General features: G+C 40.2%; 1 protein-coding gene across 9 annotated transcripts in view; it reads left to right on the top strand.

Moving 5' to 3' along the window:
- Positions 1 to 22,960, top strand: part of dip2a (disco-interacting protein 2 homolog A) — a 71,021-nt gene that overhangs the window by 33,291 nt on the left and 14,770 nt on the right. For 4 of the 9 annotated variants that reach the window (XM_025007682.2, XM_025007681.2, XM_017424500.3 and 1 more), the window contains exons 2-14: positions 5,590 to 5,661; positions 9,246 to 9,365; positions 9,468 to 9,587; positions 13,367 to 13,630; positions 15,265 to 15,402; positions 16,449 to 16,490; positions 19,292 to 19,411; positions 20,313 to 20,510; positions 20,668 to 20,759; positions 21,048 to 21,158; positions 22,173 to 22,296; positions 22,386 to 22,495; positions 22,645 to 22,747. In XM_025007682.2, the coding sequence (XP_024863450.1) occupies positions 5,590 to 5,661; positions 9,246 to 9,365; positions 9,468 to 9,587; positions 13,367 to 13,630; positions 15,265 to 15,402; positions 16,449 to 16,490; positions 19,292 to 19,411; positions 20,313 to 20,510; positions 20,668 to 20,759; positions 21,048 to 21,158; positions 22,173 to 22,296; positions 22,386 to 22,495; positions 22,645 to 22,747 (1,614 nt within the window). The remainder of the gene's footprint in view (positions 1 to 5,589; positions 5,662 to 9,245; positions 9,366 to 9,467; positions 9,588 to 13,366; positions 13,631 to 15,264; positions 15,403 to 16,448; positions 16,491 to 19,291; positions 19,412 to 20,312; positions 20,511 to 20,667; positions 20,760 to 21,047; positions 21,159 to 22,172; positions 22,297 to 22,385; positions 22,496 to 22,644; positions 22,748 to 22,960) is intronic. The other 5 variants (XM_017424502.3, XM_017424501.3, XM_025007683.2 and 2 more) reach the window with 2 other exon arrangements.

Here is a 22,960-nt window from a genome sequence, read left to right as displayed (position 1 = left end):
TCTTGTAACTTCTGTGTTTTAATGATTTCCATATCTAATCATTGGCACATGAAATACAGTCTAAAAAATATCAACATATTACTGGCTTGCAGTCGAGTAAAACTTCAGTCTTGATGAGGCAGGATGTTGTTAGTGGGTGTAGATAAATAATCCAAAACTGGCAAGCTGCTGAGACGGCTCTGCAACAGATGAGCATGGCTTTTTGATGCCAAGTTTGACTAAAGAACGCACCTGAGACTCTGTGGGCAAAGTCAGCAAAGGGCTAAAGATTGTAGGCGCCTTCTTGACAGCTACAATGACACGTCTGCACAGCTTCATCACGCTCCAGAAGCTTTTCTTCAGCAGGTTAGAGGTGGCACTTTGGACTTAAGTGTCCTGTGGATTTCAGACATGAAGTCAAACTTTTAGCACAGCAACCAGAATGCATCAGTTTTTTTAATCATTTAAAATAATCAAAGAGTAAAAAAACAGAACTAAAACAGGGAAAATGAACAAAATACATGTTTTTTTGTGTATTAAATAAATCAGAGAAAATGAATCTTCTTGAAAATGAACTAAAATGGTTATAATTTTAGAAACGTTGTAATTTAAGAAGTTTTTTTAAATTTAACTTGATTACTTTGTACAGCCCAACCCAGTAGTAAAAGGTGACATATCTCAGTCTGAAGAAACAGGATGATTTATTGTTCGTTGAAGTGTTTGAAGAGATTCATTAGTGCGTGCGCTTCCAAGCATTAGTTAGCTCAATTATATGCAAGTATTCATTGGAACTCACAGCCATGGGGCAAAGAAGCAGTTAATTTTTAAAATGAAACAGGAATGCACACCCACTCACTCACGCGTACACACACTTATCCACAGAGGAGGCTGGGAAACCCTGTGGGACTCCTGGAGTACTCTATCTCCAGCCAGTCTAAATACAAGGGAGGGGTTTCCTCCACATCAAAGGTAGCCTAATCTTACCCCAGAGTAGCTTCCTCTAAAATACAGGCTGCATTTTTTTTCACAAAGAGATTTTTAGGTAGGAATTGGTGTAGAATCACCATTTTAATGCAACAGATTATTAATCACACCCCAGTATAACACATGCATTTCTTCTTTTTCTGTTTTAAAGATGTTTGTTGTTCATGCTGCATCTTCCTGTGCTGCAGGAGCTTTTTTTATTCACAGTTAAACACGGTTTTCTTCTTCTGTAACCTGACCTGTGTGAACGTGTTGTAACAGGTTAATGAAGCCTCTTCACAGTTGCTGTACGGCGTAATGTGTGAGATCAGTGAGTGGAGGAAGGTGGTGGGGGGGCAGGGGTCTGCTTTGACACCCTAATCCTGCAGCCGAGCTCGGTTTTGTCGAGACCTTAGCCGCGAGGAGAGCGAACAAGGGAGGGATGGAAATGGTAGAGGAGAGTGGGGGTGTCAGGGGCAGTTGATTGAAGGGGGTTTGAGAGAGGGAGGGCAGGATGAGGGAGATGGGGTTCATTCATTCTCCTGCTCTCACTATGAAAGGAGACAACGAATGTCGAAAAGCCCGACTTATGACAGCAGGACTTCTTAGACTGTTTTAGCTGTTTAGCCTCTGCTGACCCGACTGTCTGTGTTCTGGCACCGGCCTCTTCGTCTGTCATCCGTCCATCAGTGATCTGTCTGTGCTGAAGACGTGTCATCACTGCTCTGCAGCCTCCTCTGTCCTCTGCATGTGAGTGTCTCTACTTGGCGTTTATTTGTGTCAGTGCATGGTTTAGTGTTTTTTTTTTCTAGACAGACTAATAACTTAAACGTGAAAGATTTTTTCTTACCCTTTTTTACTAAACATGTGTTTACTAAACATTTTAAACATGTGTGCTTCTTTTTCTCATCATCAAAAGAAATATTTTTTTCAAAACTAGAGCAGTAAAGATGTGACTGCACAGCAATATCAGATGAGATGATGACGGAAACACCCACTATGCATCCCTATAATAGATCACTTTATATCCAGACATACACCTCACTGGAAATATGTACTAGAAAAAAAAGAATACTTAAATGGCTGTTAATGTTAAAGTATAATCCAAATGTGCAAAAACCAAGATTTGTATGCTGTCTCGCTAATACTAAAAGACAGCTGGTCACATCTGCTTTTGCTGAAATTAATGCACCAGCCTCGTAAGCAAATTCTCCCCTGCCTAAATATTTAGTCGTGGTTTTTTTCTTTGGCTGAAGGGCAGACAGCTTGATTGCTGGCTCAGCAGTGCAGTTGGCACATTTTGGGTCCGGCTGGCACAAGAACTGACATTAAGGAAGGGTGGGGCCACGTCACTGGCCGATGGTCACTCAGGAGGAGTGGGTTGTAGTCTGGTTCAGACGGGAAGGTTTTATTTCATGAAAAAAAGGATTTCACTCAATGGGTTAGACTAGAAGGGTACACTTATATTGTATTATTTATCCCAGGAGGTTGATGCTTCAGTTTCAGTGCTGGGTTTTTACCAAAGACCCTTCACATTGTTCTAGTTCTGATACATTAGGTTGTATGTTTTATGGTATTTTAATTAAAATATTAGTCAAATACTTGAAAATAAAAAAACATAAAAACCTACTAATTATTATACAAAAGAAATTAAGACATTTTTAAAAATATAGCTCTAAACCTTTTGAACTTTGCAAGTATAAAAACTTGAAACTATTGGGATTATTATAATGCAGTTTAGTTTTGAATTATCACCTAGATCTGTTGTTGCCAAACGGCATCACTTCCTGCCCACAACACACAGCTTCACACACACTTTTGCATACATACTGACTCAGCCTGTGAGTTCTGCTTTTAATTGGCCACCGATGGGGAAATAAATCTTACAAATGCAGATTTTTAGACAATTGCAATGCCACCGTCGAGCACATCCTGCAACTGCTGGTTTCTGGGCCTTATTTAAAGCAAATTGGAGCATATGAGTTGTTATCCCTGTCTGTTCTTTTGCATCTAGAAAATAAAATAGTTGTACACCTTGCCTTGTTGCTTATTGCCTTAACTTTAATGAACATTCAAGTATGTCTCACACTCAAGTAAAACTGATTTCAGGTTCTATTCGTTGTGCTGACTTGTAGAGGAATGTGCTCAGTATTTATCCTGTGATTGAAGATCCATGTTGGTGTAATTCTCTAATGTGCCTCGCTGGAAGAACAGCCTCAGTCGGTAGCCAGAAGTCAAACCTTCTCAATAGCCGTCAGTCACTTATAATCAATCACACAAAGCAGAGGACAGCGGGCTTTCTTGCTGCCGTAAGATTGACTTCTGCTTTTTGTAAATCGGATTTAAAACTGGAAGGCTCAAAATTTACTGTAACATTAGAAAATTTGTCAGGAAAAAAAATCCCCAAATCTTTCATTGTCTGGTAAAATAGATTTGTTTTCACTTCAGATGGATGGAGACCTTTCTCTTAAGTCTGGCATTTTAAGCTTAAGAGAATGTGGAAGTTTTTTTAAATATCTGTGTTGTTTTTGTTTTCCTGCTCAGCATGAAGGTAAATGAAAACAGAGAAGTTTCCAGTCATCAGGAGATGACAGGAGTTCTCAGGATGTGTTGTCAGTGAGGTCTCAGTGGCTGAGAGGAAGGTGAAGAGGTTTGAGTGGAGGGATAAAGAGAACCAAAGAGCGGGCTTATGATGAAGGAGGATGCTGACTGAGAACGGAAACAGTCCACCAGCTGAGCCACTCATCATAATTCCTTATGATAAAATAAGAAACTCCTCATCTTTCTGTCATTTTGTACTTTAGCTTATCCCTCTCCCTGACATATTTATTTCCACTTCTAACAGTACTTGGTACCTATACCTCTAATCTTTTTTGCATGTTTTGAGCTCTTTTCTGTACAGATCAGTTCCGTGGAACAGCTTTTATTCGGTGCAAAGAGCTGAAGGGGCTCAAATGCTGTAAATGTCCCTCTATCTACAGGACCTATTTTCTCATCATGCAATTCGCCATAGTTGCTAAGCTGTCCTCTTTCCAACTGTGTCCTTCCCTATGTCCTTCACCCTCTCCCCCCTCTGTTATTCCGCAGTCAGCAGGCCACAGATTGACCTTTGAATCCACCCATTTCTTTCTGATGGAGGCAGTCAAAGTTCAAACAGAGAGAGGAAATAGATTCTGTCTGTGAATAATGAATAAACCATGCACATGCAGACCTTCAGTTTCACTGCACACCTGCAATAGAAATGTTGTAATCACTTATTTCACTGAGACTTCGAAGATTATGGGTCACTTCTGTTTAATGTTCAAGTCCATTCCACAATATTTAATGGCCAAGCTGTTTGTTCTCAGATCAAAAGCTTAGCTTTACTGAGACATAACTCCATGGATCCGTGCGTGCTTGGGGCTGCTCGGCCTCCCAGGCCACAGGCCAGAATTTGGAGCTGTCGCAGAGAATAGTGAAACTCCATTGTGTGGCTTTCAAACTGGCTGGCTGCTGCGGTGAGCAAACAGACACGGTGGCACGCACGCAGACATTTACTGATGTTCACACACACACACACACAAACAGAGAGCGTATCAACAGAACGAGTCAGTGTCAGGTCAGCCGGCTTAGCCTGTGGACAGCAATGCATTGTTGGACATTTAACAGTGCAGGCATTCAGTTGTTACTGGTGACTCAGGACCAGTGGGCCGCGCAGAAAACAGTGGGACCAACAACACCTGCCTTCACATTATCACACAGTTGGCTTCAAGACGCTTGAAGAGCAGAAAAGAAAAGCAAACACCACCCTGAGAATCTTTTTGATCTAGAAATATGGAAAGATACATAAACAGTAGCTAACAACTGCTAAATTATGCATGTATGAGAGAGTAATATTAGAACAAGATATTTATTTGGTGCACACACGCAAACGTTCAGATGAACACTTCATAACAGAGCAACTAATAAAAAGAACTCTGCAAGGAGGGATGGAAGCACGCAGGGAGCCCTTTAATCAAGTTGTCGTCTTCGGGTAGCTTTATTGTGAGCACTCTGTTGCTTTTTCTTTTTGCATCAACCCTCATGAACTCCACTGAGAGCATCTGAAAATTAATTAAAAAAAAAGCAGGGTGAAGTATCAGATCATTGGGTTCAAGTGTTAACGTTGAGTCAAAACAACTCCTAAGAGCTGAGACATCATACCTTCATACTCACTGTTCAGGTCTTTCACCTTGTCTCTTTTTAAGTGACCTCCTATTTTTTATTTTATGTATTTAGTGGACTGAAGTGTGTAAAAATACTCAGATCTTATTTAAAACACATTTGATGTTATTTGTGGGGACCTAACTTTATTATAGGGACTCAACTCCTTATTCAGAATATGTTATTTTTAATAATCTGTGGGAAATGTCCACTCTGTTGTTTATATTGAGCCCCTTTTTTTATTCAGTGAGTGTGTGTTTGAGTGCACGAGACAGACATGGAGCATTTCCTAACCAAAACCTGTGTTTGGTGCCCTGTGGTGCCAGTGTAAGCAGCACACCAACACACAGCAAACACCAAGGCACGGCTGGGCTAATGACTCATCTCTCTGCCCCCCCTCCCTGCCTTTTTCCTCTCTTTTCTCTCTCTGTCTGTCCCTCTTTTTGTCTGTCTCTGTCTGTACAGGAGACATCACTCAGAAGGGATATGAGAAAAAAAGAAGCAAGCTGCTGGCGCCTTACATCCCACAGATACAAGGTAAGGCGCACAGGCCCTTTTGGAGATTTTCTGTCTTGTAAAAGTTTTTTCTGTATCTGGCTGCATGTTCAATAAACGGTCAGCGAATCGTCCCGACTGCAGCCAAAAAGAAAAACGACAACATTTTAAAGTGACAGTTAAACAGCCGTACTGCAGTTTTCAAAAACTGGTAAATGATAAGAAAGAAGCTTGTTCAAGGGAAGTGAAGTTAAGCAAAACCGATTAACAAACATTTTTTTTTCCAGCTTTCGTAAAACAAATGCTAAAGTCTTGATATAATGAAATAATGCTTATTTTAGGAGATGTGAACTTTGAGATTAATATTAAATTGAATCAAGGCCATATAGGTAATCTATAAAACATACACACTGTAGATTTATATATCAATTAAGTGTACTTTGGCAGTGGCTCAGTAAATGTCTTTATGGTTTTTTATGGTTTTTGCGACTCAGTCTTCTATCTGCTTCAGTCTTTAGTCTTTAGTTTGGCCTGATTTTACAGGCTTGAGTGGAAACCAGAGTCTGCTGTGGGCTGCTCGCTGTAGGCTTTCCACTGAAATTAGGAGGACTGGTATTTAGCTTAGATAGATCATTTCATTCCTTCTCCTGCATCTTCCTACTCATAGGGTTTCTTTGTACTCTTAATTGTTTGATGTACTCAGTATGGACAGACTTACTGGTGGGGTTGATGGATTTATTGGAAGTTCTTAGCAAATCTTTACAGCACAATTAATTTGGTTAAGTTTTAACAGTCGTAGTGTGAAAACTGTCTATAATACTGTTGACTCCTTCGGATCACATATAAGGTGTGATACTGCCTCATACTCCACTGTTGCTTTCAGTGTTGTTTTACATTGAAAACCTTCAGTTACATGTCCAAGTTAACCTTTTTTAAACATGCAAATGTTTGTGGAAATTCTGCGTGAGGGAGGAAGCTGCTCTGTCGTTCGTCAGATTTTGTTCTGATTAGTCTGTTTTCTCAGATGGTAGGAGGGAGAGAGGTTGATGTTCGGGGTGAGATTGGTCCTTTAAAATACAACTAGCTTTCTGTTGAAGTTGGCCAGCGTAAGTATCTCTCAGGGTCGGTGGTTATTGTGCAGATGACACGTTCTGCCACCCTCGCCACTCGCTGCAGGACCTTCCTGTTCTCCTCTGTGCAGCTGGTGAACCAAACTGTGCACGGGTCGGTCAGGAGGCTCTCTGCTGCTGACCGATAGAAGTCTGTCAGCAGGGGACGAGGGTGGTGTACATGGTGTAACTTCCTGAGGAAGTAAAGCCTCTGTTGTGCCTTCCCCACCTGGTCGGAGACGTGCGCAGGCCAGCTGAGGCCAGCTGAGGTTTGTACACAAACAAACTTGGAGCTTTTTCCCCTCTCCACCTCCTCCTTGTATGCAGAGCAGGTGGAGCACTTGCTCTGCATACAAGCATAAAAAAGATGGATTGAACAGACTGTGGACAGAAGAAACCAAAGCAGAGAGTTTTTGGCATCATTTTGATGAAATGAAGCCCGTAAGGAAAACAACCCGTCTACAGACAGAAAGATGGTGGAGGTGTTATCATGCTGTGTGACTGCTTGGCTGTACACATTCAACATAAATAAAATTAAATAAACAATGGGAAGGTTTTGATTGGGTCAACTTGGAGCCAACACTGAGTCTCGACCTTTAGAGAGAACCAAACTCCGTATCGCAAAGAACTCTTGAAAACTTAAAAGAACTTCAACACAAAGTTAAAAAGCTGCAAACAGATGGTTCTGCAGGGCTCAAAAATACATTTACAGACTAAAAAAATGTCAGCTTGTCGAAGGTTTGACCAGTTATTTAATATTAGTGCATTTTTGTCTCAGAAGAAACTCTGAATTCTGCTCTTACAGCCAATAGTTCTCTAAAATTAAATGGTCTATTTGATTGCAGATGAATTAAAGTTTAATAATCAAGCAATTTTTTGTCCACTGAATACAGTCAGAGGCAGTTCTTTAAAAATGAATGTCACTATTCAGTTACATGTGTCTTGCAGTTGTGTAATTTGGTTTAAAACAGTAGTTTTCAGAGTCTAATGCATAATTGGATTTATATCATAAGTCACTTGTATTTGCTCTCTAGGAAGTGACACAGACGTGTATCATCAAACCCCACACCGGTAACTGAGTCCTGGCATCAGACAGGTGATATAAATTCATCAGGGCTCGCTGCGAACCAATAAAGACATCTGTTGTGACGGAGCAGACCTCTGATTGGCTCAGTGTTGCGTGTCTCTGAAGTGTGTTCTGCCCAGTAACTGGGTCTGTCCTCCTGGCTTGTTTTCTAGACGTATTTCCTCAGGGACTTGAGGAAAGGCTGGTGTGTGACTGGGCTGTCAGTCCAACACAGAGGACCAACATAGAATAATGTGTCTATCTTTGCTCATAGCATGAGGCGCTTATATTGAAGTGTGAATCAAACTCAAACAAATGCCCTGAAACAGTTTTCTCTTTATGTTAGATTTGATTTGTGTAATGCTCAGTTGCAGAAATCTGGGTAAAACAGATTTGGTTGAAGTGTGTGAATATTGCTCTGCACAGCTGTTTGTGCCGCTGCTGTGTGAGAGTTGCTGATAGTGTGGAGTTCAGTGATCCTCAGTAAGCTGCCGCTGAAAAGCCGAGCTGTCTGATAGCTGTCTGGTTGGATGAGCGTGTGACGGGTCAGCCAGGTAAATCCAGCATGTCACTGGCTAAATGTGGTGTGCCAGGAGTCTGTCCTCTAATTTGTGTACTGGAATGAACAGCGACTCTGTGCAACCCTGTGGGTCAGGTAAAAAAAAGCAGAGCAAATATAAATTCAGTTATATACTATTAAATAATGGAAAGTGAAATATTTGTGCCAGTAGTTGACCTCCATCTTGTTTGGTGTTCAGCTTTGAGAGATGAAGGATCATAAGCATTATTACTTTAAACTCATTCTGCTGTCTTTCACACCCTTTATGCCTTGAGATGCTGATCTTAATTTTTCTTGAGTTGTTTTTTATCATTATTTATTTCCAACAGAGTCAATAGGAGCTTCAGAGGAAGAAGAGAAATCAGTGGCTGAAAGATTACCATAAGAGCTTTGGTTATAATCTTACTTCAGCCTTGGGTTTCTCCTTTGATGCTGATTATTTGGTAACCGATGGAGCTCAAACAACAATTAGAAAATTGAAACGTGCCTTGCGGTGCACAATGAAGATGATGAGTTTTAAAAGTTTGAGTTCTCTTCATCTTTTTAGCGTTCATGGAGCTAAATCACCTCCTTTCAGTCGCTGTGAAATTTGCTTTACTTGGAAAACTCAAAGGCTGTTGGAAAGCTTTATTATAGGCTGGATTAATTAAAGCGAATACTCTCTCAATACCAAGTTACTATATTAAAAGAGTCCAGCCTAAGAAGGGATTACATTAAGCTTGTAAATACTTGGTCTAGTTGAGCAATATTCAGCACCGTTGTTTTCTGTTCAAGGCACATTCTGTAAAGAGTTATGTAGCTCTGATTTCTGCAACTGAGCATTAGACAACAATAGATGTTTTGTTCTTGCCCTAAAATGTTCTCGACCTGCTGTGGTCCTGTTTCTCCTCAGGTGTAGACCCATCTCTTCAAATCGACAACAGAATCCAGGCCTCCTCTCAAGCTGTTCTTCCAGTTTCCAAACAGAATAAGTCCCGGGCCGCCAACGCCCGGGATGAACGCTTCAGATCTGGTAAAAAAAAAAAATAAAATAAAACTGCCACTTATTTCTAAAAATTTACAATGTCAAGTGCTCTTATTTTACACGTTTAACTGTATGGATGTGTTTCCTTAGATCTGCACACGGAGGCAGTCCAAGCAGCTTTGGCAAAGTACAAGGAGAGGAAGATGCCCATGCCCTCGAAGAGACGATCAGTGCTAGTTCAGTCGTCAGTGGAGGCATGCACCCCACCAGGTGAAAGCCCTGCTCCCTCAAACACTCCAACACAATTTGTGTTGTAATTTATGTTTTCGCTGGTGATTTGTTTCATATGTTCCCATGAGCATCAGGGGTGTAGGCTGGTGACGCTGATGTGTTCAGTGATTATAAATGATGCTGCCAAGCTTCTGCTACTGGAAAGAAATGCGCAGTTTGATGAATATGTCCATTATTTGCGACTATAAAGATTGTGTTTTCACTGTTATGTTCCCAGGCAGACCTTCCCACATGAGCTGCATAATGGAGGAATAATCAGATTTTCACCATTGTCTGTAAATGTCGACCTTTTGCCTGCTTTGATAACTATTTGTATTGTGTGGGACAGTTAATTTGAATTTTTGTCATTTTATTGCATTGTGAAATGTCTGCTTTCAAGGCTCCCCAAAGCTCTTTTTATATATTTTTAAATTATTTGGTGAATAATTTGTGTGAGATTTAATAACAGTGCCTCAAACACTGCAGTGACTCATTTTTGGTATAAGAGGTATGGGGCCCAGTGGAGGAGCAAGAAACTGGATTTAGAGCTCCGACACTGGAGCCTGAACAGGAACCGAGCAAGTGTCTACTTTTTTTCTTTTTTGTGAGTAATTCTGAGGGATTTGTTGTACTCAGAAAGGTGTGTAGGCATGGCTGACAGACTTTGATCAATATAAATAGCAACAAACAATGGGGATCTTGGATTCTGATAGATTTAAATGGATTCAAAAGATTAAATAAAGGTTTTTCAGGAACCACAAAAAGCATTGGGAGATTTAGTTTGCTCTTTACGGTTTATAGGAGTGAAGGGCTTTTTGCTTTTAAACAGAAGGCTTTGAAGGAAGTTCTCCAGAAACACAGAAAACTGAGACATAATGTATCATGCAGGACCCGAACTGCAATTAGAGGAGACCTTTAAACCACTTTTTATTTATTTAAATGCTTTATTGAACCATTACTTTAATATTATTGCAGCCCTGTTCAAACTTTTGTATGAACTGACAGTAGCAGTCAGCTCAAGGCCAGTTATTCACAAGTAAGTTTGATATTCTTAAAAAACCCACCATAAATGGTGAAAGTACCATAAATTCAACACAGATAAAACTTTTTGCTGTAATTATGTATATATAAAAATGTATACAATCCATCAGGCAATGAGATTGAATCAATAAATCAGGTTGGAGAAAACCAGCTCATGTTTTAACAACTAAATTCCCAACAGCCCCATCGTGGACCATCACCTTTTATCCGCACAGCTTCAGTCTGAATACAAATCAGCGCACCGCTGACATATCATTGAAAAGCAAGATTCTTATAATTGAATTGAGGCAGAATGCTTTATGATACAAGGACACAATCAATGCCAAAACGACACCACCGATATCAATAACAAAAAGAATGAAATGAAGGTAACCCACCTATAAAACCTCCTGACATTGAATTAGTTGGAATCATCCTAACAAAAATAGTTTTTTTCATTTACAATGGACCTGACAATCCAGCTTAGTAAAATACTGGCTCATAAAAATAGTAACTTCAGTATGTTTCTGCAGATGTTTTTACCTTCTACATGGCAGATAGTTTTTTTTTTTTTTTACATCGTATTCTTTCTTTTAAGTCTGGTTTGCTTGCAGTTAGTTTTGATGTAGTGATTCCAAAATAAAGCCAACTTCTTTAGCTTTGATTTACATTTACTTGAGGTTTCATGTCTTGCTCACTTGCTCGACAAGCTGGTAAATGATTTTGATATCACTAGTCTGAAACAAAAATATATAAACCTTTTTTTGTGGTATTGTTATCAGATTAGAAGCAGGACTTAGTAAGATGACAAGCTGCGATCTAGTTGTGTTTTCTTCACAATAATACTCTTTACATGCATCTTTTTACAAAATAGAAAACAGTTCTAATAGTTTTTAGATTGATTAAAAAAATACACTATAAGGCTCCAGAACAGCTCTTACTTTAACTTAAATGTGGCATTTATATGTGTTTTAGGGTGACATTTTTTGGAATACAAAGGGGTTAACTGCTAGACTAAGGCATCATTTTAACATCTGTCTTTATTTGTTTGAAACAATATGACAGAAGACAAACAAAGGGTTCAGTATGTCTGCTTATACCCCCCTTTTCTATCTCTTGTGTATCTTCTTTACCTCAGATTTGTCCATCACTGTCTCCTTGACTGTGTCCCATTTCACTGTCTGTTCCTAATTCTGTCGGCCGCTGACATCAACTCCTTCTTCTCTCTCTCCTTCAGTGTTTTCCCATTCTTTCTGCCTCTCTGTTTCTACTTTAAACATATCTTCTGACCCACTCTTCCCCTCGCCTCCCCTGTGCAGCTGTGTCCGAGCTACTTTAGACTGAGAAAAATGGGAGACAGGCAGAGGAAAAACAAACAGAATTATACACAGACTCAAACTCCATCCTTCTGTTTTTTTAATGTCTGTTGCTCCTTTTTAATTACAGCTTTGTTTTGCACAGTATACTTAAGCTCGTTTTTGTAACTTTTAGGATGTGTAAAGCATATTTATATTTTCTTTTTAAAAGTAAAGAAAATGAATGCTAAATTATTTGAAAACAACAATTTAAGCTGCTGTTTATTTTTCTTCCTTCCTATTGCGTTCAGTTCTCTGCAGAATACTAATTTAAGACAATCCTGCTGTTATGTAACCTAAATGAACTTGTCATAAGGACAGACATGTTTGGGAGATAAAAAGGAATGAGTTCATTTTTCATGATCCCCACATTACTTTGAAGGTTTTTCCTGTTTGACTTATTTTTGATGAGATCGACTGCTCACTGTTGCCTCCAGAGAGAGAAGAAAAGATCAGCAGCTAGATTTTAATTTAAGTAATATTACTTTAAACTTGACATATTATGCACTTCTTTATTTTTTTCATATACTGTATAACGTTATTATTTGGGATGCTCGAATTAAATGTTCCTTAAGTTTTAGATAATGCAGTAAAAGTTAAAAAAAGGTCCTCCACTAAAAGCTAAGTATATAATATATTTATATAAAGACATTATTATTCAGATAATGAGCCATAATATGTAGTTATTTTTCCATCCACTCTTTCATTACAAATTGGATTCATGGGGCAGACATTTGGGTTTAAAAGTCACCATTCTAATCATGAATGAATCAAATACAGTACATTATTGGGTTTTGGGATTTTGGTAAAGTTACTGTATACTTTCAGAGTTAGAGAAAACAAAAGTCTCTGCAAGAGTTTGTTAAAATGTAGGCTGGGCCCTTAAAGATGAAGGACAATTGCTTATTATTTCATTAATCATAGGAAGCTATGCTGTTGGGGGTCACATAAAAATACAGAGCTGGAAATAAGTTAAGCTGATCCCCTTTAACAACACGCTACACTTACTAAGTTTTAGAGAAATTAATTGGTACATTAGTACACTTGAAACCCTGCATGTAAGCATTTATCATTTTAAAAACTGCAGTTTAGTTTTAGTAGATGAAGTCCTCCTCCGTTTGCTTTCATTGCAATAGTGTGATTGGTTGAATAGGCATATATCAAAAAACATACTGTACTCATATGTCATTTAATAAAGCTTCCATCACCTTGAGAATAATTTTACCATCAGACATGGTTTTATCTACTTCACCCTGATAGTGAAAGTAGAGTATTGTATCATCGGCATATCGGCTAAACCGTCCAGAGTTGTTCCATCTTGATTTAGTCAGTGTGGGATCTTAGACAGCCCCATGTTTTTATCCACTGTTATAACGCTGCCCTGTTTTGACCTGTCAAACACAGACACCTCCTCAGCCTCAGAAGACGAGGGTTCGCTGCGACGACAGGGACGCCTGCCCACCTCCACGCCCTACCAGGGTCACAGCCACCCAACCGTAGAGCACTGGTTTAACCGAGTCATCCAGGGCTCGTCCACTTCATCCTCCGCATCATCCACCTCATCCCACCCGGGAGGGAGGTCCGTCAGCAACACCACTACCCACGCAGCCCTCAACGCCAACGCCACAGCGACCGCACTGGCAGACCTTATGGCGCACACCCAGCTAGGTCAGTAACACGCACAACATCACACAGCATCACCGGTTTAGTCAATCTGAGTTTGAATTCATGTCTGCTGATGCACCACTGTATACATACACTCATGAGTCACAGCCTGAAGACAAGCTATTGTTGGCTTCAGCAGAAGTATCAGTGGTAAAATCTTTATCTGCATCATGGCAACTCTTTTGGGTTTTTTTTAATCTTGGGTAGTTAAATCGCAGACAATTCCAAGGCTTTGTCTTCCTACAGCTCCACTTAATGTCTTAATGACGGCACTTCAGAGAGAACCAGTGACAGTTTCAAATCACGTCTCTCTAATTAGTCGTCGCAGCCTGACATCTCACCGTAATTCAGTCATGATGTGAGAAAGCTCACAGCCTTATCTTGGTCAAAACTGCTCGTTCTGTGTTGCCATTTGAGTGTCACAAGTGAGTCGGTGAGATTCAAAGTGTGAGAGGGTGTCTTCCAGACTTATGTGTGTCTGTGTATTGCTGAAAAACAATATCCTCAGGATGGAGTTGTCTTGATTTGTTTGTTTCTTTCCATCTCAGCTTCATTTAAGGTTGCTGTCATAAATTTGCAGCAGTGACTATTGAGACATGAAGTTGTAAATAAGTTTCTAATATTACCATGTTCCCTGCTCCCTCAGACTCTCAGTCTGTTTCATTCACCTCAGCTGCTGTACTGCTGGTTTGCTATCATACATATACAGCATTTACAGATAATGTGAAAGAAATCCCATTTTACAAGAGAACTTTAATTTGTAAGGTGCAAATGTTTGTGATTGTTTTGAACTCATCAACATTATTCCATCACACCTTAAGAACACTTGGGAAATGTTGTGCTTCTCCCTTTTTTGTTCATAGAGAATGGTCAATAAGGCTCTCCATTGACATTTTTGATAACAGTAACACATATTTGAATATATCCAATCTTGGAATGAGCAACTGGAACCAGTCAACAGATGGTTACTGGGAGTAAATCTTCCAAGATTAGCTGCAACATTTTCACTCGTTGGTTTTCCAGACATTTTTCGAATGGGCAGGGTGGAAAATGCCAACAGGAAGTTCAGACCAACAGATGCATGCTCAGATGCCACCCCTCTGAGACATGCCTTAAACAACAAAAACAAAAAGCTTTATTGAGTTAGCAGTTGTCCAGTGGTGTTGACCCAACCTGCATATAATAGTAATCAGGTTTTTTTTTTGATTGAGGAACATAATGTCAGTGTCTGAAGCTGTGTTGGAAAAGCCCAAATGTTCCAGTTTTATTAAATGTAGAAGTTGCAGATTTGTTTTATTGGATAACTTGAGTTAGTAAGAGTGTGTAGAGGGTTTGACATTGTGATGTCAACTTATTTTTAATAACAGCTAAAGCAGGCTCACAGTTTCCATAGATGGTTGATTTTAGGTGGATTTGTTGTTCACTGAAGAGTTTATAGCTCTATCATGGCAAATAGTGAAGATGGAGATGTCAAAAGAAATTGCTCTGTAGTTTAAGATTGCGCTCCATGAATCCTCACAGGGTCCGGATAAAAACCCTCAGAAGTCAGGACAGTGAGTTAGCTAACCCAGGAGGTGTAATGGCAACAGCCCAAAACAGGCCTGACCTTTTAACCCCAAACACCCCACTCATCACAGATAACCACTCAGCTCCCCCTGACGTGACGGGGCTGTCAGAGCGCTCCTCGCTTCACGTGGAGCGGCCCCACGCCGCCTCGGTGCGAGGCGTTTCCCGCAACTACAACCACCACACCAGCGTCATGGAGACCGCAGATGGTGAGTTTCCTCCTCCCTCTCTTTCTCACACACACAAACACAGAAAGTCACCTCTCTCTTCCTTCTCCCTCCTGCTGTCTGTCCCTCTGTCCGAGCCTCAATCAGTCGGCCTTTCTGACGGGCACAGGCTACAGACTGACCCCTTCATGTTGCCATGGTAACAGTGCGCCTCTTCAACTCCAGAAAGAATTCACCGCGTTTCTTCCAGCTTATGTTGTTGTTAGTAAATCCACAGAAATACTGCAGTGTTTCAATGTCTGCACCTTTTTCTATGCACTTGTTTTTAGTATTAAATGTGCAAAGTAATTTTGGGGTTTGTTTAGAGGGACATATTTGAGTTTTTTGACACAAATAATTTGGAAGATTTGTTCAGAGTTTTTGTCAGTTAGTATATGCTTGGAGAAAAAAAGATGAATCATTATTCAAACTGGTTTTGTTTGCACCGAGAACTGCCTGTAAGTGTAAATACATGTAAAATATATAATAGGATGGTGTCTGTATAGCCTCTAAAATGTCAGTTTATCTGCTTGTTATTTTTCTATGTTGATGCAGCTTTTTCAGGATTTCTATTGATACAAAATGAGGTATCTGTCTTTCAAAACTAAGAAGAAAAAAAATGCTTTTACACCTAAAGAAAAAAAAGGATTGTAGAAAATAACAATCATATTGGCCAGTTAAAAAGGCTGTCATTTTTCCATCTTCATTCATTTATTCCTTCATTCATTCATTACCTTTCTATTACATTAAGCCCTGAAAGCATAAACACATAAGTTTAACCAACCCAAACTGTACTGATGTTCATACTGCAGAGTATTTGCTACTAAACTTGGTAAAAACTAAACCAGCCCACCTACTTGACTCATATCAGTGAAAGCAGCTGTTAAATATGCAGAGTTTTGTGCGTCATCATTGGTGTTCCTTTTGGTGAATGGTTGCTTACCTCTGTGTATCAGCTGGTAGGTTTCTCACACACACACACACACACACACACAAAGAGAAAGTTGGATGGGTCATTTCATTGATGTACTGATATGTCTCTCCTCCAGGCTGTGAGTGGGCAGGTGAAGGATCCCTCACTTTAATTGATGGTATTTATAACTGTTCCTCCAGCTCTGTGGCAGTCTGCTGTGTGTGCATTATGCTGCGTGTGCATTTGTGTTTGTGTGTGTTTGTGGTTCTGCCTTCGCCACCGCTGTTAGGTCTCACACTTGTTCAATGCGTGTGAGTTTTACAAAAATATTTGACAAGCCACAGTGACATCAGGTACACAGTGTGTGTTTTAGCAGTCTCTAACCTGAGGGTCCTCAGAACTTATTTTGTTGAAGCAGGCTGTGTAAACAGTGTAGTTATTCATTTGGCCTTGGGAATAATTAACATGTTGACAGACTGATTTCCTATCTCAAAGTGAGAAAACTAAGAGGTGTCAGTTTATGTTTTTCACTTCAATCTGTGACACCAGGATGTTACACTGCAGTCACACAGAAGCTTCAGTGACGGCAGCTGTCAGTCACTGCTGCTGATTTAATACTGACTCACACAGGAGAGAAGTAAACATGCCACAGTGACTTATTACGACTTGTTATATGACTTGTTGTATCTGTGCTCTGATGCTAACAGTTAATGCCTTCTTGCAGCGCTTGCTAATATTACTTCCAGCTGCTTGCACGAGAAAACTCAAACCAACAGTGAGTTTTACTTTCTGCCAAACATTTCTTCGACACAAAGCGTAATGTAGCCTATTTCTCAGCCACCTTAAATGGTGTCTAAAAGCCATTGTTATGACCCTCTGCATCTAAATTGGTCAAGCGGTGGTACTGCAGCAACTCTGCTCGGTCTGATTGGCTTCACCGACTGCACCTGTGAAGGCCTAGATTTAAGGTATGCCTCGTGTGGCTTTCGAGGCAGATCACCTTTGTGGCTGCTGGTTGCCAGGCTGTGAAGGTTTGTTGATGCCTTTTAGTTGTCCATTTTTAATAACAACAATGTAAAACTCAATGTTGTGTTCAGTCTCCATCCCATATTGTAGCCCAGTGAGCCGAGTGGTAACATAAATTGCTGGACACTTAACTCTCAACTTACTCTACAAAACCAGTCAAGTTTAATCTCCGTTACGAGTTCAAAACATCCCGGATGAGCCCCCAATTTATGTCATGACCTGGCTCATTGGGCCATGATATAAAATGGAGACTGAACACAATGTTCAACTAGAAGGCAACCAGCAGCCACACCAGGCATACCTTTAATCTGCACCCACACAGGTGCAGCCAGGCAGAGCTGGTGCAGTACCATTCTTTGGCCAGTTTAGATGCGGAGGGGTGTAACAGTCATAAAAACATTTCAAAATTAGCCTTATAAGTATAGCCAGAGACACAATGGTTTATTTTTATGTCTTTTTTATAACTTGTATAACATTCTGGTTAATTATTGTAATGTTAGGCTGAACACAGTGGCTATAAAATGCACCTATACAAACGTGTCAAATTCTTTTTGAATGAAGTCTCCTCAAAACAAGAGTGCCTAACTGGTACAAGAAGTATGGAGAAAATGGAAACCATGTATTTATGAAGCATTTTTATGTCAGAAGTGGTCAGAAGAGTCTTGTGGTTGAGACCCGCAGACACCATCAGGAACTCGGAAAGTTCTGACAGATGGAAGTAACACATGTTGGTTTTGATCTGTTTTTTAGTAACAATAATCGAAAGATGGAACAACACAAGCTCTATTCTTTAATTTTTATCATTTGGAAAATTGGGGTTTGTCAGTAAATGTAGATCCCATACAGCATAAAAAGTATAAAACCAGTCTTCACCATTTAATTTAATGTTCCAGAGGCTTAAATTACAAAATCACAAACACATTAATTATAGCTTGAGTGATCAGGGCTCATTAATTGATGTGTTTGTGGCCTGTGTGTCAGGGCTTTCTAATTGGCCCATCAGGTGCTGCCCCCCCTACACACACACACACACACACACACACACACACACACACACATACATCTACTCCCAGTGCATCTGTCCTTATATGAAGAGGCAGCATCTGTCTTAGTGAGCCATTTCATAGTAAAATAGACCTAACCCGCTGTGTACAGCTGTGGCTTTCAGCTCCTGTGGCTGTCTGGAATGTCTGACACAGACCCCCGTTTTGGTAATTTAAGAATCCAAATGGAGAATACATTGCCTGGTAATCATAGTCTGAGCTTGTACATAAAATATGAGGAAAATCTATCTGGACAACCCCCAGTCCTAATGTTATTTGGAGTCTTTTGTGTCTCTCGTTTCCCTCATTCTCCCGCTTACATTCTGTTGTCTTTGCAAAGGTCTATGTTTCTGAGATTAAGACGTTCAAATATGCAGTCATGTAGTTAGGACAAAAAGCATCTTTACATTTAAACTTGTGACTTTCACCTCTCTTGGTTCCAAACTGCACAGTGTTTGCGTATAAAAAGAGACACCTTTTGAGACACCTTATAATTTACATGCTGCAGAGAGGACATCTTTGTTGCTAGGCAGCAGGCGAGGTGGCTCGTTGTTTCCTGACTTATTTTGGTCAGGTTTGTCAGGGAATTTAAAGAATCCTGACTGGATGTCTGTGACCTCCAGGTGACTGTGGAGGACCTCCCAGTCCACTGTTTTGTTGTGAGTGACAGCTCATTGTCCTCTAAATCACCTTGTAACACCACACTGACCTTTTCTCCTGTCTTATCTGTCCTCCTCCTATCCATCGTTTTCTCATTACCTCATCAATCTCCCAATCTGTCAACACATGCCTCCACTACAACATCCGTTTTTCTTTATGTATTTTATGTCTGCTTCTCCCACATCTGTCTTGCCTCGTTTACGTTCCCCTCACCTTTTACTTTTTCATCCCCTTCAAATTCATTTTATAGGTGTTCCTGTCAACAGTCGTGTCTCCAACAAAATCCAGCAGCTACTTAATACACTGAAGAGACCAAAGCGGCCACCATTGCGAGAGTTTTTTGTTGATGACTTTGAAGAGCTCTTAGATGGTAAGATCACCTGAAAGAAATGATTATTTCCTCTAATAACCAATAAATCTTAAAGCATTCTTTCCAGCATATTAATCTGACAACCCCCTTCTTTATGTGTAGCTTTCAGTTGAGTTATTCGTCTGCAGTTTTGGATAATTAATCCTTCATAGTGAACTAATTGTCTGATAAGTTTGGTAATAAGTGGTTAGTTTCTGTGCAAAACTATGATCACTATGTGTTAAGTGGAATTTATTAAGTAAAAACTATGCGCTCACTGTCAGCCAGCCCTGCCCAACTATTTCCTCCATTCCAGTCTGGCGCGGTGTGGGTTTTGGGTGGTCCTCTGCCACTTTGAACAAACAGTGTGTAAAATGAAAATGTGGCAGCAGCAGCAGCAGCAGCAGCAGCAGCAGCAGCAACCCATCAGCAGGTAGTTCTCAAGCTTTGCTGGTTCTGGCTCAAAGGTTGTGGTTCTCTCCTTAGTGTGGGCAGAAAAACTCACAGAGAGGTGAAAATGGCAGCAGACCGAACACTTTCTGTTCTTTATAAAGGTGCTTTATTTGGCAGGAATACAGCTCTAAAATCCACTTTTAGTTTCGTGTGTTGTATTGGAGAGGGGGGGAAAAGTCAAATTCCAGATTTGATGCAAAGAAGGAGAAAAAAGTTGACTTTCAGCAAGCAATGGTGGTTTCTCGGGAGTGTTTATCATATGCAACTAAAAACATTAGGGATAAAAAAACTGGTAGCTTTTCTCCATCCTTCACTCCCCTCTTACTGTTTTTTTTATTTTATCCTCAGTCTTGTCATTGTCTCTTTTATTTGTTGTTAAATTTACGTTGCTACTCCATAAACACACTTGTCCACCTTCTCCAAAAGATTTATCATGTTGTTGTATTTCTTTTCTTTTTTTTGTTTCTAGTCCAGCAGCCAGATCCTAACCAGCCCAGGCCAGAAGGCCAGCAGATGAGTCCCCTGGAAGGAGAGCCTCTCGGGGTGGTCACCAACTGGCCTCCATCTTTGCCAGCAGCCTTACAAAAGTGGGGCACCACTCATCCTAAGAGCCCCTGTCTTACAGCTCTGGACAATGCTGGCAAACCTGTCTACACACTCACCTACGGTAGGACAACAAATGGAATAGTCAAAGTCCGTTTGTAAAACATTACCAGCTCTTATCGTCAAGTGCTTTTTTATATTAGTCTTGTTATTTTGCAGATTAAAATGATTCTTTGTGAGTTAGAGCTTGTAAAATTAAAACGTGTGTTTGACTTCTGTAGGTAAACTGTGGACCCGCAGTCAGAAACTGGCCTACACCCTGCTAAACAAGCTGAGCTCCAGAAATGAGCCTTTGCTAATACCTGGAGACAGAGTAAGTCATGAGATGAAACTGTGTGCTCAGTCGTGATCTGATTATCAAATCACCTCTGATAGAAATAACCAACAGATGCAGAAAAGTGAGAAGTGAAGGTCTTTGCAGCTGAATGAACATTTCAACATCTATAAGGCTCTAAAGTAAACTTCCTGTTTGCTTGTTTGATCCTACTACAAGCTTAAATGAAAAATAACAATCCTGGGTTTTTATGCAGGAATAGATGTCAAACCTGAAATCAACAACGACTCGCTGTTTACCGTTTGTTTCTGACCGTCTTGCTTTCAGGTTGCGCTCGTTTTTCCCAACAGCGACCCAGTGATGTTCATGGTGGCCTTCTACGGCTGCCTCCTGGCAGAGCTGGTACCGGTTCCTATTGAGGTACCGCTGACCAGAAAGGTAAAGACAAACATAATGTCCTGGCTTAGAGCGAGCTTTGACGCGTTCGTGCTGACCCCTGCTGGACACGTTTGAAGGACATTTAAGATGTGCATCGTCTGAAAAATACAATATTACACAGAGAGCATTCAGTGTGTATCTCAGTATTTAAATATTGCTTAAGAGTATCTAGTTTATAGATGTTTATAGATGTTTATAGATATTTGCCACTATCTAAACACAGCAGTAGAAATATGCTGGGAATGTTTGCTTACAGATTGTCATAATGCGCTGCAACTTCCAGCTCACTCCTCAGCTCATACCCAACTATATTTATCCACATTAGCTATGCAAGCTGAATATTAATGTGTGTTCTTGATTGCCTTTATGAGCATGCTGTTGGCGCACGCTGTGTTGTAATCAATGAGAGATGAGTGAGGTGAAATGATGAGTAATTCTAGTCAAAATATTAAATCACAGGCCAACTGTTCTCAGGAGTCAGAAACTCATTTTCTCATTCTGACAGCTCTTATCACTCATCCTGCTCTCTTTGTTTCCCTCTAGCTTTTTTTTCTTTATCTTCCTTCTCTATAAATGTTTCCAGTCCTCCTTTCCTTTATTTTTCTTGTTTGCCTCTCACCCTATGTCTCCCAAAGCTTTAGCCGCCATGAGCTGTGTGGTTTGCTCAGCATGAATCTAAGTTAATTTACACAGATATGAGTGAGTGCTTGTCAGATCTCAGGCTTCATTCTCGTCTCAGTCTGCATTTGATGCACAGCAGTGGAGTTTTTAAGAATGATTGGCTGTCAGTCTGTCTGCTTACCTGCTGCTGCTTTTATGTGAAAAGCTCTGAGGTGTTTTCATCCTCAGTCAATGTTCTTCCCTCCCTCTAGTGTCATTTTCTGCATTCTGTCAAATGCACATTTTCTCAAAGTCTGTCCTGCTCTGACTTTGATCATCGTGAATAGTTTATTGTTGTGTTTGGCAAAGTTTGCTTGAAAAGTCTCAAACTTCTCTTCCTCCTTGCTGTCCTAGGATGCGGGAAGTCAGCAGATTGGATTTTTATTGGGCAGCTGCGGGGTCACGTTGGCACTGACCACAGATGCTTGTCAGAAAGGCCTGCCCAAAGCACAAACAGGAGAGGTAGTCACTTTCAAAGGTACATCTTCTTTTGGTCGCATTTTGACTTTGAGCATTGTTTTTTTAAATTTTTTTGGGCTTCGATTGATTTTGTTGCCATCTCTGCAGGGTGGCCACGGCTGCTGTGGTTTGTGACAGATGGAAAACATGTTGCAAAGCCTCCGAAAGATTGGTACCCTTCAATACGAGAAGCCAGCAATGACATAGCCTATATAGAAGTAAGTGCAGTTTCACAAAACCGTAAGGAACACCTGATTTTTAGTGTTTCACATCCAGGATTTAGTGGATTATTAACATATTTGAAGCTCCTAATTATAATGTAATCCTGTTTCAAAGACATCAAATGATTTTTTTTTTTCAAACTCAGTATAAAACCAGCAAAGAAGGAAGCACCATGGGAATCACTGTGTCTCATTCAGCCATGTTGGCTCACTGTCAAGCCCTCACACAAGCCTGCGGCTACACAGAAGGTGAAAAGGACTACGAGTTACTTTGCTTTTATCAGCCCCTCCATTTTCTTTATTATTTATTCATTACCCTGACATGGATCTTTTAGGAAGAGAGTAGAATAATTTTCCCTAGAGACACAGGGTGATACCAACTTCAGAATTTGTAAACATATTTAAGAAAAATAACATGTAAATAGCTGCAGACACAAGGCTTTGCTTATGTCCATTTATCTT

Source organism: Kryptolebias marmoratus, linkage group LG6 (assembly GCF_001649575.2).
Source record: "Kryptolebias marmoratus isolate JLee-2015 linkage group LG6, ASM164957v2, whole genome shotgun sequence".
In the NCBI taxonomy this organism is placed as follows: Eukaryota; Metazoa; Chordata; class Actinopteri; order Cyprinodontiformes; family Rivulidae; genus Kryptolebias; species Kryptolebias marmoratus.
Note: the sequence above shows the minus strand (reverse complement) of the source record. Positions and strands in the feature narration are given on the sequence as shown.